This window comes from Chlorocebus sabaeus, chromosome 17, assembly GCF_047675955.1.
Source record: "Chlorocebus sabaeus isolate Y175 chromosome 17, mChlSab1.0.hap1, whole genome shotgun sequence".
Lineage (NCBI taxonomy): Eukaryota > Metazoa > Chordata > Mammalia > Primates > Cercopithecidae > Chlorocebus > Chlorocebus sabaeus.
Genome location: NC_132920.1, coordinates 39,075,777 through 39,091,583, shown reverse-complemented (window position 1 = coordinate 39,091,583; position 15,807 = coordinate 39,075,777). Strand labels below are relative to the sequence as shown.

The 15,807-nt window shown below is 38.3% G+C and overlaps 1 protein-coding gene across 2 annotated transcripts in view; it reads right to left on the bottom strand.

The window, feature by feature from the left end:
* The window catches only part of DNAH8 (dynein axonemal heavy chain 8), a 328,361-nt gene that overhangs the window by 98,091 nt on the left and 214,463 nt on the right, over window positions 1–15,807 (bottom strand). For both annotated transcript variants that reach the window (XM_007972725.3, XM_038006035.2), the window contains 7 exons: window positions 15,607–15,744; window positions 14,340–14,467; window positions 13,355–13,526; window positions 11,350–11,505; window positions 7,609–7,764; window positions 5,360–5,542; window positions 1,703–1,808 (listed from right to left, as the gene is read on the bottom strand). In XM_007972725.3, the coding sequence (XP_007970916.2) occupies window positions 1,703–1,808; window positions 5,360–5,542; window positions 7,609–7,764; window positions 11,350–11,505; window positions 13,355–13,526; window positions 14,340–14,467; window positions 15,607–15,744 (1,039 nt within the window). The remainder of the gene's footprint in view (window positions 1–1,702; window positions 1,809–5,359; window positions 5,543–7,608; window positions 7,765–11,349; window positions 11,506–13,354; window positions 13,527–14,339; window positions 14,468–15,606; window positions 15,745–15,807) is intronic.

Below are 15,807 nucleotides of genomic sequence, written 5' to 3'. Positions count from 1 at the left end.
GTCTCACCAGGAAGAGAAACTCGAATTTTATTTTTAGTTTTGCCTTTCATTATTTTTATTATTATTATTATAATACTTCAAGTTCTGGGATACATGTGCAGAACGTGCAGATTGGATACATAGGTACACATGGGCCATGTTAGTTTGCTGCACCCATCAACCCGTCATCTACATTAGGTATTTCTCCTAATGCTATCCCTCCCCTCAGCCCCTACTCCTGACAGGCCCCCGTGTGTGATGTTCCCCTCCCTGTGTCCAAGTGTTCTTATTGTTCAACTCCCACTTATGAGTGAGAACATGCGGTGCTTGGTTTTCTATTCTTATGTTACTTTACTGAGAATGATGGTTTCTAGCTTCATCCATGTCCCTAAAAAGGACATGAACTCGTCCTTTTTTAAATTATTGTTTTTAATAGAAATAGTAGATGCTTATGATAATGAATTTGGTTTTAAAATTAAAATCTAAGGAAAGACACCTTGGATGTACTGAGCTAACAATCCCCATATCTGCAAACAGCAGCACTCTGGCCTACCCTAGAGTTCTGGACGGCAGGCGAGTGCTGCAGGAAGGGCTGTGTTACTCTGATGGGCATGCTGTCTAATGTGGAAGTCCAACTTGGGATTAACCCCAAGGAAAGAGGTTTTGATCCAGCACACTCTTGGCTAGACTAGGGGAGCAGCCCCAAGTTCTGCTTGCTATATTTTTAATGCCCAGGGGTATCCCAAATGGCTGGGAGGAGTCACTGGGCCAAAAGACAGACAGCTTCACTAGCAGGAGCAGTACAAGTAGGCAGATAAAAGGACTTTTCACCGAGCTCACCATAAAGGTACAGTATTTCTGGAGGGTCGGACTTGTTTAAATAACGTCCCGGAATTAAGGTGCAGTTGGGAACTATTCATTCACTTCTAATAAGGTAGTAGAATTCAGGTTGCTGTGATTTGCCTGCTACACAACAATATAATGTTTGTTGATTTTATTGGATAAAATTTTCTTTTTGTATATTGCAGAGAGATTTCATCCTCAAATTGAGGTGTGACATGATGATTTGGCTACCCAGAGGAGAACCTATCTTTCCCATCTAAAGTGGAAGATCAAGCCAAGTAGAGGGTAAGCTGGGCATTTGGTACCCAAGTTCCTCTGACGCAGATTACATGTGTCATAGCTCGTTGCAGTAACTGCATTTCAATGCCAAATGAAATCATCAATCTAAAAAACAAATAGAGTGAGTTTCGCCATGTTGGCCAGGCTGGTCTCAAACTCCTGACCTCAGGTGATCCACCTGCCTTGGTCCCCCAAAGGGCTGGGATTACAGGCATGAGCCACTGCACCTGGCTTGGGAGACAGAGCGAGACTCTGTCTCAAAAGAAAAAAAAAATGGATTGAGCCCATTAGTTTCTTTGGGGCAAGCAAATTAACCTATAATGAGTTACCTAGCTCTATCAGGAGCCCTTATTTTTCTCAGGAGAAAGCAATTATATCAAGAAAATTGTGTTATTCTCAGATGCTCGGTCTCTATTTGCTAATTTAAAAATCAGATTCTCTGCCGTCCCTCTTTAATGTCTAGATGGAAATTGCCTTGCTTGCTTTTGCATTGATAACATGACTATTTCCTAACATCTATAGTCATGAGGGCATTGAAAACAGTGTAAATGAAATCCTTATTCAGAATCTGTTATTTCACTACTTCTTAATAACACAATACCTTTTGTAGCACTTAATTTATAGAGGAGGTTATCTTCAAGTTCTTTCATCTTCCGCTTATTAAAAGTAACATCCTCCAAAAGTTTAACCCTCTCAGACTCTAACTCCTGTCATTAAAAAACAAAAAATAACATTGGAACTATAATTACCAGTTATTATAGCAAATCCAACTCACTAGTATTTATTAACCATGTTTAAAGTTTAAACCAAAGTACCTTTTGAAGGGCAGAAGAAATTACTATCATTAGTCAAATCTATCTATCCATATTTTTGTTTCTGTGGAAATTTTTTTAAAATTATGCCCACTGTCATTAAGGTTCCACAGCACTTATACTGGCAGGCACCAGACAATTCTGCTAAATAATTTTGCCCAATTACCCCAAGCTCTCTTGCCAGCTTGAAGTTTAAAAATAGCATGTCCCGTTCTCTTGGCCCTGTTCCCACACTGCTTCTGTAAGAAATGCTGTCTTTATTCACAGTCAGAACAAGTAGAAACAAAAAGGCACTAACACCAAGAAACCAAGGGGCTACCCAGATTAAATATGAGCTCTTGGCCTGGTTCCTATGGGAGCACCAGGTACCTGGTTTGGCACAGCCAGTTGCCAATATAAATCCATTTTCCGTTTTATTTGTATCTCCTTCTACAGAGGGCAAACTTGAATGTTTACAGGGTATTTTTTTCTTACATAAAATGATATATTTTTAAAATTATATTTTGAAAAAATTTCAAGCATTCAAAAAAGTTGCAAGCCTAATATAAGGAACTTTCATACAGCCTTCACCTAGATTCACCAAATCACATTTTGCTTTATCGCTATATCTATAGAAAACATAATATTGTCATTATTGTTATTATTATTACTATTACTGCTGAATCACTCTTGGATGTCATGTCCCTTTACCCCTAAACGCTTTAGCAAATCTCTGAAGAACCAGGTCACTCTTACATAAGCATAGTCCAATATTCAAATTCAGGAAATTTAACACTGAGAGCGATGTGTCAGTATCACTGATACTCTCACTAAACGTAGAGTCTACATTGAAATCATCTCAATAATATTCCTCATAACATTTTTTTCTGACTTTATACAGAATCACATGTTGCATGTAGAATTATGTTAAAAGAAGACGTTTTAAAACTTCTTATTTGGGAAGGTTTCTGGGAAAATTGCTTCAGAAATTTCATCATTTTCAGAAAGTCTTCCTGAACCAGTCAATCAAAAGTCATGGCACAGTCTTTATCTGCACATCTAATATAGTTTGTTTTGTTTTTTGGGGGTTTTTTTTGGTGTGTGTTTTGTTTGTTTGTTTGAAATGGAGTCTCCCTCTGACGCCCACGCTAAAATGCAGTGGTGTGATCTCGGCTCACTGCAACCTCCACCTCCCGGGTTCAAGTGATTCTCCTGCCTCAGCCTCCTGAGTAGCTGGGACTACAGGCGTGCACCACCATACCCGGCTAATTTTTGTATTTTTAGTAGAGACAGGGTTTTACCATGTTGGCCAGGATGGTCTCAAACTCTTGACCTCAGGTAATCCACCTGCCTCAGCCTCCCAAAGTGCTAGGAATACAGGGGTGAGCCACCACGCCTGGCCTCTAATATAGTTTGTATCACAATCTATCAGTAGATTATTTCCCTCCAACTATGATTTATGCATCTAGAAGACAGATACGTAAACTTTCCTGTTCATCTTTGTATTATTGACAGTACTTAACTTGAGGCTTTGTAGAGAAGAAACTCAACCCAATAAATATTTGCCAAATTGAAATGTGCTGAATTTAGTCCAATTTCTTTATTTTACATTTGGAAAAGCCGAGGACCCAGAAATATGAACTCTGAATAACAAGGGTATTAGGCCGGTCTCTGCCAGTAACCAGCTGCATGTTATAACAGCCTAATACCCTTGTCCTCCAACTCCAAGACTAGTGTTATTGGCATTGTACTTACAGGGTGGCAGGATTTGATGGGGCGATGAAGAGCATTGCTCTATTAGCAGGGAAATAACCAGTTAGTTATTTTCATTAAAATGGTCACCCCTGGGTGGCAGTATAGGAATACATGGACAAAATGAAATCATATTAGCTTCCTTTTCTGGATATCAGATATCATAGCACAGTGGACTCTTGCTAAACTTCGTAGCAGGACCTGTAAAACTTATCTAGGAGGCTTGGCGGGCTGCAAAGTCCCTGTGCTGTTATAGATGAAGACCCTTATTTTCTTTGGTCTCCATTTGCTCATCTGTAAAAATGTGGGTATAATAGGAGGATTGTTAGGAAGGTTAAATATAATGTTTAGAATACCCTCCTGCATATTAAATGTGCATTTTTTTTCTCCAGCAAGGTTGCTATGAGCATCTTAGCACTTCTCTTGAAGAGGAAGCTAGGGAATGAGAAGAGCGGGTGTGGGGAGCCCTGAGGACCTTTGGGCAGTGGAGTTGCTTGACTTCTGGAGGTTAGTGCAGCCTGCAGGGGGGATCTAGACCAGCGAGGAATCATCTCAAAATAAACTCACAGCACCAAGGGACTAATCATCAACAGTTAACAGCATGGGATCCTGAGAGGCGATGGGAACAGTGAATTGCCGGGCCAGGGCCATCTCTGCCTGGCTGTGGAAGAGGAACAGGTTCCCTTCCTGGACTGCATAAGCCCCAGGTTTATTGGAAACTAAGATCAAACAACTAAGAGAGTCAAAGCTGGGACTGTGCCCTTTTCACTCCACCAGACCAGCCACCTTTCAAGGGCCTGTCCCTTGATGAGCTGTCCATGAGCCAGGCAGGATGCTGCCTTTCACTGAGTCTATTTCTTTGGTGTCTGTGTCATTTCTCTCTCCCTTCTTGGATGTCTTTCCTGTGTCTGGGACCCTGGATTCCCATCTCCTCTTTTCCCTCCTCTGCCTGTTTTCCTCCCTTGTCCTTCTGTTTCTCTCCCATCCACTTCATGCCTTGCTGCTGTTATTATTTCTAACCTTGCCTTGCCTTGAATCTTTCATTCCAAAATTACTTACTTTCTCATATTTTATGCAAATGTACTTTATAATGCAGATACATAACATTATATTTTTATGCAATTACATTTTATACATAAAACTTAATGTTTTCTGAGCATCAACTTAAAAATTAGTTTAATCTTGTATCAGTCTCTTAAAATCTTCCAGTCCTAAGTAGTTCTTCATTTTATTAGAACCCTCAGTTAGACTTAATTTCCCTGCTTTAGTGCAAATTTCATTTAATTAAAAATAAAGGTATGGCTCTCTATATCATTAGATTATTGGACTGTAGTAGTTGAAACTACTACAGTGGAAATAAGAGCCATTCAGAGCAATTTCTTTTTCTCTCAATCATTGTTTTATTGATGTTTTCAGGTGTCCCCAAGACAAGGACTATAGATAGTCAGTACACCTAGAAGTTTAAAGATAGAAGTATAAAGAGGGGTGTGTGTGTGTGTGTGTGTGTGTGTGTGTGTGTGTATGTGTTTGAGGCTGGATGAGAAGATGAGTTACATGATTTCTTGACAGGAATTAAGGCTGCAAAAGAAATATTTATGTTAACAAGGATAAATATGGTTTTTAAACTTTTTTCTTTTTCACATACTTAGCAATTTCTCAATACATTTTAAGCATTTATTATAAGCAGAAATTCTTTACCTTGAGAGAGAGATTACCTGTTTCTCTGTTAGAATTACTCTCCTTAGTAACTGATTCTCAAGTCCTTTCATTGTAACAGTGAAATCAATGACTGATGTTTTAGCATTAATCTCTGGGGTAAAGGCAGGGTTTGGTAACTTTGTAGTAATGTAAAGTTTAAACGTATCCATGACATCACATTCCTTATCACCGACTTTCACCTACATAAATTCACATATAAAATTAAAAACAGCTTAAAGGACAGGGAAAGGAACTTCGGTTCAATTTAGAAAAGAATTTACCTGTCAGTGCTGTGAAACTTGAATAAATTGGGAAGGAAAGTTAAAAAATTTTAATCACTAATCTTAAATAATAAAGCCTATTCAATTTAGAATAATTTAGAATTGTACTCCTGCCTGGTGATGTTTTTAGCAATGATCCCAAGCAAATCAAATGAAAAAGTTATCCAAAGCAAATGGTGAATAAAGGAAAACTTAGACACATCTAAGATTTGACTTTAACACCTTAGCGAGTACTTATCACTCCCATCAGTTGTTTGTAGTACAGGAGCTGCTATTTTTTCCCCCGGTTAAGAAAATTGTTTCCTACTGTGGAAAATTGCTCTGTTTATAGAAAATTTTATGTTTTTAATTTCATAGGTATATCTGAAGCATATTTGATAACAGAAAAAGTTAATGTAATTTTCAAAGGAAATATGCCAACTTTTTTCAAAAAGGTAACATTTATCTTAAACACTACTATTTGCAGCATGTTGAAAAAACAATTGGTTTTTGCTATCTAAAAATCAGGTGGCAATCAGAATTTTTAAATGACTTAAATCTCTGGTTACTCTTAATTCTGCATGTGACTGAAAACATCACTAAGGCCACCATCACATTCTAAGGCATTATGCCTTCACACTGCAGATAAAAATCTAGGATCTTTTAAAAGACCTTCAGGAATGGAGAGTCTACAACCTCCTTCGGCATATTAAATATGCCATATAAGATAAGCCAGACACAGATAAACACTGTATGATCTCACATGTGAAATCTAAAAAAGTCAAACTCACAGAAGCCGAGAATAGAACAGTGGTTGCCAGCGGGGTAGGGGATGGGAGAAATGGGGAGATGTTGGTCAAAGGGTACAAACTTTCAGTTATAAAATGAACAAGTTTCAGGTAGCTAAGGTATAGCATGTGTGGTGATGGATGTGTTAAATCAATTTGATTGTGGTAATCATTGTACAATGTATATGTATACCAAATTACCACATTGTACAGTTTAAATATATATGATCTTTACTTGTGGATTAAACATTTTTTAAATGCAGTTCAAAATTGTGGATGAGTCCATAATATCCAAGCAAGTCACCAAAATTTTGCTCTTAGCTTCTTTTTATGAAAAAGAGAAATTCTACCCTCTAATCTCATAGAATATGATGCTAACCTTCAGAACACTAACTGGGCTTTATTTATTTTTCCCCCTATAAACTCATAAAGGCTTAAGTATATATTGGATGCTCCATAAACTTTGCTGAATGAATTTTTTAAAATGTGGCATATGAAAGATTTCACATTATGAAGAAAATTTTTCTGAATAAATCTCTGTGTAATGAGAAAATATTCATTTTTTACTTATTCACTGATATTCATGAAATTAAGTTGTCCAAAGTGAAAAACACCCAATCAGAAATGCTGTTATAAAACCGAAGAAGCCTAAAGGTAGAAAATGGCATGAATTAAAAATGAAACACTTATACATACTGAAAACAATTCATCACCAACAATTGAGAACAATATTCCATAGCTTCCAACAAAGTCAATGAACTTAGACTGAAAATAAAGAGATAAATGACCAAATCAATGTGTATAGACTTTATTAAAATGTCATTTCCTCCAGGGAAGAAATCTAGGTTATTTTGTAAAAATGTATACATATAAGACTTGCAAAACCAATATCAAGAGTTGCTTAAACATATATATATGTTGTGTTGCACTAACATATTAAGACCAGACAATGTGTTTCCTTAATGTTATTTAGTTTCAGCTAAATGACTACTCTTATCAAAATATTGCCCCCACCTCAGCAATTTTTATATGCTATAAAAAATAAAAGGAAACACTGAAGTGTCAGTTTGGAAATAGTTTATTTCCGATGTACCAAATACTATTGCCTAAAGGAAATTGCATTTGCTGCTATGCTCAAAAAGATAAGTAGATGTCACCATTGTTCTTTTCTTTCTTTCTCTTTCTTAATTTTTTTTTTTTTTTTTTAACAAAGCTCACCTTGAAAGTGGTGCCAGATTTAATAAAATTCTTTTCTAATACATTATCCAAGGCTGGATCCAGCTCTTCACGAATGTCCTCAATGAGAAGGGGTCGGCCCAAGGAAAGGCTGTCCTCCAAGTGTGTGCGAAAATATTTATGGTTCAGAGATGTCACCTAAACAGAAAGAACTCATTGGTCTATCAGTGTTACAAAGAACGTGCCCATCGCTACGGGAAACCAAGAGATTTTTTGGACAGGTAACCAAGAATTTTAAGGGCAATATAGGAAGACTTACTTAAAAAAATTAAAGTAACACACAAAAATTAATTTCTAACACTTGGTGAGTCATGATTTTGTTGAATGGGGTCTGGGTGTATAATGGGGTCTCTCTGATCAAAAGAGGAGGATCAAGGGGCATTGTTCAGATGGAATGTCAGAGTTCTGCTCCTGACAGATGGAAGAGAACAGTCAAGGATTAATCCTTTCAAACTCACATAGCTATAATCACTCAGAGAAAGCAAAGCAACTTGCATATCCGGATATTCATTTATTTTCTCAAGACCCCTACAAGATGAGTAAGTGATAAAAAGTAAACATAAGAATGTCAGAGCCGGGCGCGGTGGCTCAGGCCTGTAATCCCAGCACTTTGGGAGGCCAAAACGGGCGGATCACGAGGTCAGGAGATCGAGACCATCCTGGCTAACATGGTGAAACCCTGTCTCTACTAAAAAATACAAAAAACTAGCCGGGCAAGGTGGCGGGCGCCTATAGTCCCAGCTACTCAGGAGGCTGAGGCAGGAGAATGACGTAAACCCGGGAAGTGGAGCTTGCAGTGAGCTGAGATCCAGCCACTGCACTCCAGCCTGGGTGACAGAGCAAGACTCTGTCTCAAAAAAAAAAAAAAAAAAAAAAAAAAAAGAACATCAGAAATGATATATTGAGTCGCATCGCGGGTCTACCCATGTATTCTGTCTCCTACTGGGAAGAATTTAACACTTTCCATAAGTCAACCTAAAAGACTATACATTGACTTTATATATGCTTACATTTTTTAAAACTACAATTCTGAATTCCTGGTTGGGTCCTCCGTGTTTAGTTTAATGCGTTTGTTATTAGTTAAAAAAGACACACTGTACTGGTTGGTCTCTGCATGAGCCAACTGGATTTGAACCCTTATGTTGCCTAGGATCCCTCCCCCTGCCTTACTGTGAAGATTCCCAAAGGCTCATTTCTCAACTCGTTGTATCCTATCTTCTGAATTCAACTAATGTCTTATGCTATTGTGGGTGCAGACCATAAGACGCAAGGAAGAACCCACTGGGACAACAGGTAATTAGGAGAACGGAATTAAATATGTATCTCTCAATTACTATGATAAAAAGAAGATATGAAATATAAAACTTAAATCAGCCTACTTTTGTCCTGTTTTGATTAAAAAGGAAATAACTAAAAAGAAATTCTGCACATGAAGGAAGTTGTTTCCCTGGATGAATAGCTTTCTTTATACAAATAATGTGCCGTAAAGACCTTCCTATAAGTTAATAAGGTAAAAGAACCTAAACAAAGAGCTTTTATGAACTTAATAAACAAGGTGAAGAAAAGCACTAGTAAGACTAAATTTGCTTATATCCTGCTTTATTTCTCAAGGGCTAAATTCTATTTTCGTGAATTCTTTCCCAAGTAAGGAGATAATTATCTTCAGTCATCTTCAATGTCTTTTATAAACTTGAAATAATATTTTGGAATCCTAATTTCAGGTTTATTTCATTTGATTTTTCTTGTGAAACACTATGTATGTGGTAACCACCACCAGAGCCTGGTTCACCTGCACAGAGACTGGTATTGGGTCTTTACAAGGTGACCAGTGAATTCCTGATAGCGAGGCTTAGTAAATACACTCTCTTTCCACAAGTCAGAGCTGTAGGTCCTGGAGATGGCATTGAAGGTAGGCTTGGCAAACAAAGCTGCCAAGGTTGACCACAGCCCTGGGCATATAAACCATGCTCTGTGTTTCATTTGCATGAGTTTGTACTTGTGCTTATCCACATAAGAAAATAATGTTGTCTGAGTAAAAAGAATACAATTCAGTCTATTTCCATCCCAGCAGTGGATGATTTTTAAAACAAGAAAGTGTCTCGGGCATATTTCTGTTCCTTCCGCAAGAAGGTTCCTGGGACTGGGTTGCATCAGAAAGGACATTAGTGAAGACTATCAGTGAATTTAATCCTGAAATGGAGAGATAAAGCTATGATCAGAAAAAAATAGCAGCATTCATGGCCAAGCGACACAGGAGCATGTATTGAGCTAAGGAGGTCCAGGCAAGGTTCCAAGAATAAGATGAGCAGGGAGATTGAAAGCCAGGGGAGGCAAGGGGAATGGGGCCAGGCACAAGTTATAGTTGACCTGGCTGCGGAAACTAAGAAGTGTTCTGGTATACCACATTTGTGCACCCTTGAAAATGTGGCCCCTAAGAAGCTTCGTGGAAATGGACACTATTTCTTTTAACTCTTCTCTTCTATTTACATTGCCTGGACCATTCTAGGATTTCCCTGGGTTTTCTTAGTAAACATAGACTGATGTATTGTGTTCTGGAGTATTGAGGAGGTGGGGTATTTAGGTGGGCTGTATCCACTTGCATGAGAAGCACTGATCTCAGGAGGAAATCTTTCAGTATTTCACCACTAAATATGATGTTTGTTATGGCATTTTGGAAAAAGAAACTCTTTACCTAATTAAGGAAGATCCCTCCCAGTTTGCTGGAAATTTGATCATGAATGGGCATTGAATTTTACCAAGTGCTTTTTTTTTCATATTCATCAAGATGACCACATTATTTTCCTGGTTCTTTTTTTCTATAATGATGACACACTTTGATAAATTCACTGAAATTCAATAAATATCAGAATTTCTACTCAAAAAGAGCAGTGCAGAACATGTAAAGATGAATAAAACTTGGCCAACAATGAGTTCATGGTACAGCAGAAATAAAAGATAAATGTGCAAAGAACAATAACTTAAGTCAGATTCTAAGTCCACAACGGAAGTGCAAACAAGACATTGTGAGGATTCAGGACAGGCTATAGTGTGCTGGGGACACAGAAAAGTCGTGACGGAGGTAGTGGTGGATGTGGACTTCGAAGAATGGCTGAGATTTTTATCTGGGATGTAAGTGGAGGGTGGAGAAAGACATTTTGGTTAGTAGAAATAGTATAAGCAAAAATACGGGGGCAGGAGGTTTAGAACTCTGGGAACAGTGTCTAGGAAACACTGAATATCCCACATTGGTAGTTGAATTAAAATATCAATAGTAACAGAATCCCTAAGGGTGTCAGGAATGTTGGAATCCTGCCCTTGTCTACCCCCACCTTAAAATTAACACCTTATTAGATGCAAGCACCAAAGCCGGACTCAGTAAGCTATGTAGTACCCAGAGCCTGAGCAAGGTTGGCATGAATGGTCTTGAACTGAGGGATCACAATATTCTATTTGCCACTTTCCTATAGGACCAAACCCAAGGCCCGGAACAAAAGCCACATTCAATATTAGCAAAAGCAATGGAGTCAGGGAAATGTACAAGGAGAGTACAAAAGAGAGAAAAGAATCAGAGCTGTTGCCCCAGATTGCTATTACAAAACTCAAGAGTGTGAATTAGCCAACATTTGTCACGGAGATGACAACTTTATGACTGCAGATTCAATTGAAATTTTGAAAAGTTTCATGATTTCAAGATTATTTTCCCCTGCACCAAATGCTACATACCTGCAAATCATTTTCTTTTTCCTTTGATTTAATCCAAGTTTTGCCTTGAGTTTGTGGGTCTATGAGGAGTGGGTATCTGGTGGCCTTTGTCACAATAATGCCATTCTGAATTGAGAGATCATCTCCTGGTAATCCCTGTAGCCCCCACTCACCAATCTGAACAACAGGAAATGGATATCACCATTCAAAGGAGAACAGGAATGCCCTCATTAGTAATTAGAAGTACCATAAAGTAAAATAATTTAAAATATGGACATTATTTTCCTTTGAGACTAAGAAACTTGTACTTCTAAAAAAGCAAACTTGTAAATGTGAACCAAATAACATTCACATAAAAAAAAAACAAAAAACAAATTTATAATCTAATGAATCCCTTCTTTAATCACCCAAAACAAGGTTTATCCTTTTGCATTGTATTTTCATACTTAGGGGAATCAGAGTAAGTTGACTGCATATTGAACCTGATTTGAGGTTAATGGAGATAGTGAATATAATGAGATGTCAGAGAAGAAGAAAAGTCCCAAGCAATTAGCCCCTGATAGCTTCCCCTTCCGGCCCTTTGGTTCTGCCCGCATGATGTACGGGTGATTGCATAGCTGGAGATAAATTAGATGAGTTATTATATTACCAGGAGCTCATCAATGACACTTTTGTGAATATTTCCTTCTCCAAATTTAGAGCAGATTGCCAGCCTCCCGCCACATGATCAATAAAATCACCAAGTCAGGCGCAGTGGTTCATGCCTATAATCCCAGCATTTTGGGAGGCTGGGAGGGTCACCTGAGCCCAGGAATTTGAGGCTGCAGTGAGCCATGATCACACCACTGCACTTCAGTCTGGGCTACAGAGCAAGACTTTGGCTCTAAAAAAATAAAATAAAATAAAATAATCAGAGATCCAATGAGCCAACCAGCCTCCACCTTTGTTAAATTATCCCAGGACCCCCAAAGGCCATAATTAATAAAGAATATTCTGACCCACATTGCTTCACCAGTGCCCAATGCATCTACAACACATAATCTATTCCCTGTAAGGGTGAATTCAACAATGTTTGAATTGGAAAAGATTAGTTTTTAACTTTTAAATACAGATAACATGAAATTAATAGCTTGGCATCCCCTAAGGAAACAGCAACTGGAGAGCAGATTTGCAAATCAGAAAAGCAACTCATGAATACAAATTGCCTGGAAAGCATTTATTACCACAGAAGCTCTGCAAGATATACTGGGAATTGACAGCGGCATCAGATTCCCAGCAAGGAAGGTTAGTATGAAAGGCCTTGCTATTACTTAGGGTCACCAGAACACGCTATTGTGTTATGTTATTAGACACTAAAAAAGATAGCAAATAAGGAAAATAAGGTTAATACCAGCACAGATCATGCCTACATTTGCCTAAAATGTTTGAAAGAGAGTATGACTTCACAGGAGTGGTGTAAATAATGAAGAGGTATAAGAAGGGCCCAGTATTAGCAAGCCTATATCTCTCAAATGATCTTTTAGTTCATAGCAATGCAATTGGTCTTAATTTGGAAGCAAGATTACTTAAAACACCAAGAAACATTTATACCACAAAGAAAATTATTTAAAAAAAAAAACTCTTAAGCACTTTCAAATCAATCTTTCTAGTTAAAGTTTAATGAACCTGGGTTTCCTTTTTTTTTTTTTTTTTTTTTTTTGAGATGAAGTTTCTCTCTTGTTGCCTAGGCTGGAGTGCAATGGCGTGATCTCGGAACCTCTGCCTCCCCAGTTACAGTGATTCTCCTGCCTCAGCTCCTGAGTAGCTGGGATTACAGGCACACGCCGTCACGCCCAGCTCACTTTTGTATTTTTAGTAGAGATGTTGGTCAGGCTGGTCTTAAACTCCTGACCTCATGATCTGTCCTCCTTGGCCTCCCAAAGTGCTGGAATTACAGGTGTGAGACACTGCACGCAGCTGGGTTTCTTAGTAAGTAAGAAATAAAGTGAGATTGAAATTCAAATAATATTGGGAAAGTAAAACTTACGGTTGGAGGATCCACCAACATTGAAATAAGATTCAGGTTTTCTGTGAAAGGAATTCTCCGTGCTCTCAACTCCATTTCCCATTGATCTTTAAGCAAATAGTTCCTAAATATCTGATTGAAAGGACCAAGGTAGGAAAGGAATCCCGTGCACAGCAGAATATCACCTACAAGTCTGTGAAGAAAAAACACACAGCCCCCTCCCCAAAGTGAGTCTCCTGACATGTTTTAAGCTCTTTCGCTAAGTTGTTTGAGAGGTCACAGTTGTGCTCTGTTACTGGGGGAAATCCTTCTTTGCCCCTGCTTAATGCTTGGTAGCCAGGCATGGAAAAGACCATGCAAAGTGGAGCCCAAAATCCAAAAGTGGGTGGGAGTAGCCACATGTGGGGTGGTCAGGAAGCAAGAAAGAAGGCTTCCTCCCAAAGCCTACAGGTCATGAGCCTTGGTACTGTGCGGAAAGCATCTTCCCCCATCCTGTCCCTTGGTCTTGTTCAGATTTCAATCTTGTGTTAAGCCATGTTTTCTTTCCCCTCCCTTTCTATTTATTTGTTTGTTTGTTTGTTTATTGCCATCTTCTTGCTCCTCTCTCATTGCGCTCTCTTTTAAGTTTTCTAAGGACACCAATAGACACCAGCAAAAGACAGCCTTGCGTTTACAACAAACCATTGATCCACACTTCCAAAATCACTGAGGTGAAGCATAGAGAACTGGAGTGAGCATCTAGATGGCCCTGGCAAATCCAAATAATATCAAAAGCACTCTCATACTGAACCACAGCTGAGATGCAAAATATTTCACAAAATCTTCTTCACCCTCTATAGTATTTCACCTAGAGTGCATGATTTAAGTTGTAAGCACTGTCATAGATGACGGGATTCAGACATGAACACATGGAAATGAAGGAGAAAAGCATTTCACCGTGGAAATGGACTTTATGTTCTCTAATGTCACAAAGAAAGAGTGACTGTGAAGAGACCCAGATTCGCACCTATTAATCTGAGCTTTGAATTCTTTACTTTGCTGGGTCCATCGGATTTTTTCTCCACTCAGCCCATCGATGAGAGTGGAGGCGGCCTGCATCTTTTTCCGGCACATATCAGCATCATTAAGCAAATCCTGCAGCCATAATGGGAGAATGTCTCAAAAACACTTTTCTAAGTGCTTAACACAAACATCCATTATATTCACACATAAAAACACACGAGGGAATTTCTTAATTTGCAAAATAATATAACCTAAAAATACAGTGTGCATGAAACTTCACATATTAAATTTTGATCATTCATAATATAGTGATTTTACCTTACGAAATTTCAAGGAAAGCAATTTTGTAAGACAGAATCCAAATCACATAATTTATCTTTTAATCAGATAAATTAAAATAGTATTTCTATTGAACATTTTCAAAACAGAATCAAATCAATAAGATTTGCCCTTTCGACGTCTTGGATGCAGTAATAATCCTGAGTTCTTTGCCATTTGCAAAGTATTTTCTCCTGGAAAAATCCCAGACAACAGTAGCATGCAGCAGCTGGCTTGGACCAACTCATAAGAGCCAACTGTTAAATTTTTAGAGTATTTGTGAGCTGGTGCTAAACACAGCCTTTATTAAAAATTAAACTATGTAAGCTTACAATTAAAAAATTATATTAAAAGCAAAAGTAATAAATAACAAAAGCTTACTTCCTAATCATTTAAATGTTAATATTATCTATGCTCTCGACGTTAAGGCTGTTGTATCTGGATGGTGGAAATAGTATGCAATGGTGTACTGCCATGCACCTTTTCCCAAATCTGTGCTCAGTGACGTTACATTGGTAGTTTAGAATTGCCAGTGATGGGAGTATTTCCACCACAGAAATCAGCAAATATTACAAATCTGGGCTTTCCTGTCCCCGCACGGCACACTAGACTTTTAAACATTTACTAGACCACCATTGCTTACATCCTATCCCAAGAGGTCATATCAGGATCCCCATTTTACAAACAGAGCTAGGTAGATTGCCCCAAACCACACAATTAACAAATGTCTGAGCTGCATCTCAAACCCAGTTTTCTAACCCTCAAATCAGTGATGGTACAGCTTGATCAGTGAAAACACACACAAAAAAATTTTGAGCACCAAAGATCCAAAACAGATAGGCATGCTGGCCAGTATTTTGTCATCACAACCATTTGCCCGACTTCCAAATACAGCATGCTCTTGTATAAAGTTTCAGTATACCATTTTGGGGATTTTGCATATTTAATCTCACCATTTTCTCATTCATTGCTGCATCAAATTTTGCCTGTACTTTATCCAGCTCAGCTTGCTTCTCATCCAGCAGGGCTTGTGCCTTCCCTAACTCGGCATTAGCAACTGCTAACCGGCCTTCCTGCTTGACCAGGTTGGCCTGAAAAAGAAGACATGGTTAGTGTATTAGCTGCACAAAACAGTCATGATTGTAATTGGTAGA